The 3,438-nt window shown below is 66.4% G+C and overlaps 1 protein-coding gene across 1 annotated transcript in view; it reads right to left on the reverse strand.

Moving 5' to 3' along the window:
- Nucleotides 1-1,018: 1,018 nt before the first annotated feature.
- The window catches only part of EMIHUDRAFT_98528 (hypothetical protein), a gene marked incomplete at both ends in the record, with an annotated part of 4,839 nt that continues 2,419 nt past the window's right edge, over nucleotides 1,019-3,438 (reverse strand). The window contains 5 exons of the mRNA XM_005787897.1: nucleotides 1,019-1,578; nucleotides 1,672-1,842; nucleotides 1,886-2,149; nucleotides 2,224-2,523; nucleotides 2,753-3,359. Of these exons, the coding sequence (XP_005787954.1) occupies nucleotides 1,019-1,578; nucleotides 1,672-1,842; nucleotides 1,886-2,149; nucleotides 2,224-2,523; nucleotides 2,753-3,359 (1,902 nt within the window). The remainder of the gene's footprint in view (nucleotides 1,579-1,671; nucleotides 1,843-1,885; nucleotides 2,150-2,223; nucleotides 2,524-2,752; nucleotides 3,360-3,438) is intronic.

Raw genomic sequence — 3,438 nt, forward strand, 5'->3', positions numbered from 1 at the left:
CTGCCCCGTTTCCCGGTTGAGTTTTTTTGCCCCCCGCCTCATTTTGCCTTTGGGATAAAAAAGCCGCGGTGGGGGAGGTGCTTGAGGGTGGGGGCCCGATTGCCCCCCCCGAATTTTTCTTGTTTGTGCGAGCCGGGGGGGGGGGCCCCCCCTCGTTAAAGTTTTGGGACCCTTTTCTCGGAAATGGGGGGGGTCCCCCGGGTGGGACTTTTGTGTGATGTGAGAACCCCAGAGAGGGTGTGGGAGTCCCTTTTTGCCCGGGTTTTTTCGTTTTGGGGCCTGATACCGGGAGGTCCGAGACCCCTTTTTTTCCAAGGGGGCCCCCCCCCCCCCCCCCCCGATCGACGCTGATGCCTGATCAAATGTTCATGCATGTGTTCATGCCGCCGATGTGCACGCTCGGCCACGGGGCGGACACGGCCGACCCCACCTTAGCACTAGGGTTGCCTAACGTTAACTTTGGGCCTAAGCAGTTGCGCTAGTGTTGGCTGAAATCCTCAACGTTGTTCAAGTGTTCACCCCAGCCCATGCTGTTACTGTTTGTTACTGTTGTTACTGTTGTTCAGTGGTCAGCAAGCAGAAAATGGCAAAAACCCCGGGTAAAACCCGAAAATACCTGGGATTTTCCGGGTATTTTCGGGTATTGGACCCGCACTGGACACTAGAGATCGTCGTGGGTCACTGCCAGGCCTTCCTTACTGTTGTTCAGTCGGCCTAACGTTAGCTACTGTTGTTGGGGGGGCCCACTGTTGTTCTGTTGTTACTGTTAACACTAGCAACACTGTTCAGCTCTTAACGTTAGGCAAAACCCCCTACTTAGCACCAGCCACCACCACGCAGCACGCACCAGGACCGGCTGACGCTCGCGCTCACAAAACGATCACTAGACATTTTTTGGAGCTCAAAGAGACGACACCAGCTCTGCTCCGGCCTCCGCGAAGACGGCGCAGTCAACAGACATGCGCGTGTGCGACTCTATGTCTCTACACAATCTGTGCGCGTCACCACTGGCGTGCGCTTACCGCGCATTGGCAACGGAGATAGCTTCTCCCTCGTCACGAGCGTCGTCACCAACGCTGCCTGATGCGGAGCCCCAATGAGGATGCGACGAGAGCTGCCGCTTGTTGCCCGAGAGGGCAGCGACGTTCCGGGGTGCAGCTGCGCTCCCAGCGAAGCGCGAGTACTTGAACTCAGTGGCGAAGAAGTCCGCGACCTGGTAGTCATTGCCCTCACCCTCAATGGCGCCCTCGGCCTGCGCCTGCGTTGTGAGCTCCTTGCCGCTGCCCTGGGCTTTCCACAGCTCCCTGTAGTGGTCCTGTTTGCCGTCCACCGCAACCGCGTCACCGTCGTACGACTGGCCGATGAGGCCGTGAGGGGCCACGGCCACGGTTCCCGAGAGTGGGTCGCGCAGCGGCGCAAACGACAAGTCAATCTGCTTCTTTCCTGGCGTCGTGGAGCGCCAGATGAGCCGTGCAACCGCCTCGATGTGCCACGCGCAAGTGCGCACGCCGAGCACCTCGGCGTTGCCGCGACGCGACATCGAGACCGAGACGTCCTCGAAGGAGGCGGCTGGGCCGCCTGGCTGGAGCCGCCGCTGGCCGCTGTCAGGCAGGCCGTGCACGATAGGCGTCGGCGGTTGATTCGGTGAGAATTCCACGCGTATGGTGCGACCTGTGAGGTTCGACTTGATGGTCCAAAAGGCATCGGTGACAAAGGAGCCGCGCACCTTGACACCGCCCCAAATGAGGAATGCGCTCGCTTCGAAAAGGGCGTTTACGCTGACGTTGGTGTGGCTGAGCATGTTGTACGTGGCACCATCTTCGCCGCGGAAATCGGCCTCGCCTCCATGTGCAAAGCGGAGGTGAGGATCGCCAGTGATGACCACCGGTGCGGAAGGAGGAGGAGAGGTTGGGGGGGACGGCGGCGCCGGTGGCAGAGACGGTGTAGGTGGGGGAGCCACCGGTGGCGGCGGAGGTGCCTGGGGATCCCCATCGGGGATCTGGGGAGGATAGAAAGGGGGTGGCGGCGAAGGTGGCGGTGGTGACGGCGGCGGCGGCGGCGGCGCCGGCGGTGACGCCGGCGGCGACCGCGGGCCTGGAGGTGATGACGGCGGCGCGCTCGGCGGAGGCGATGGTGGGGCCGAAGGAGGCTGCGGCGGTGATACCGGCGGAGGGCGAGGGGGGGTGATGGCTTTCGTCTCAGACACAGGGACAGCGGTGATACCTAGACTCGCCAGCTCGTCGGCCACGCCCTCGGTCACTTCGTCGATGGAGTCGTCGACCTCGACTTCCAGCGATGCGCCAGTCACGTCTTGAGCTACGTAGGTTTTGGTAAACGTGACGACAATGTTCGTGACAAAGGCCGAATCACCGGGACCATCGCCCTCGGTCACAAGCCCCGATATGGAATTCCGACCGGGGGCTTCTGCCAGCAGCTGATCGTTCGGCGGGTTGTACCAGGTGATGAGATAGCGCGGCGGGCTGTAGCTGCCATCCGGCCAGATGACCACCGTGCAAGTACCTCCTTCGCTAGCGCACCAGTCACTGTAAGCTTGCTCCAACTGAGCCGCGGTCCCACTGACAAGGCTAATGCGCGACTCTTGGTACACCTGATAGTTTTGGACCAGCAGCCGCCGATGCTGCGCGTTCAGGCGGCGGCGAACGCCGTTCATTCCATTATGCAGAGTTTCGAATGTATTCCCCCCGAGCTCCGCGGCGGGATTGTTCACCGGTATGTCAGTCTGTTCGTCAACCATCCAGCTCAGCGGTGAAGAAGGGGGTGGTGGAGAAGGGGGCGGGGGAGACGGCGGCGGCGAGGGTGGCGGTGATGGCGGCGGCGGCGACGGCGGCGGCGACGGCGGCGGTGGGCTCGGGGGCGGAGGCGACGGAGGTGGCGGCGAGGGCGGCGGCGGGCTGGGAGGCGGCGGCGACGGCGGTGGCGGCGACGGCGGTGGTGGCGAGGGCGGCGGCGGCGAGGGCGGCGGCGGCGAGGGCGGCGGCGGCGATGGCGGCGGCGGCGACGGCGGCGGCGGCGACGGCGGCGGCGGGCTGGGAGGCGGCGGCGACGGCGGTGGCGGCGACGGCGGTGGCGGCGATGGAGGCGGGGGCGACGGCGGCGGCGGCGACGGCGGCGGCGAGGGCGGCGGCGGTGAAGGGGGCGGCGGCGAGGGCGGAGGAGGTGACGGAGGCGGCGGCGATGGCGGCGGCGGCGACGGCGGCGGCGGCGACGGCGGCGGCGGGCTGGGAGGCGGCGGCGACGGCGGTGGCGGCGACGGCGGTGGTGGCGAGGGCGGCGGCGGCGAGGGCGGCGGCGGCGAGGGCGGCGGCGGCGAGGGAGGCGGCGGGCTGGGAGGCGGCGGGCTGGGGGGCGGAGGCGACGGCGGTGGTGCGCCGGAGGCGGGGGCGAGGGCGGCGGCGGAGAAGGGGGCGGCGAGAAGGG

The sequence above is a fragment of the Emiliania huxleyi genome (genome assembly GCF_000372725.1).
Source record: "Emiliania huxleyi CCMP1516 chromosome Unknown EMIHUscaffold_14, whole genome shotgun sequence".
Classification (NCBI taxonomy): domain Eukaryota; phylum Haptophyta; order Isochrysidales; family Noelaerhabdaceae; genus Emiliania; species Emiliania huxleyi.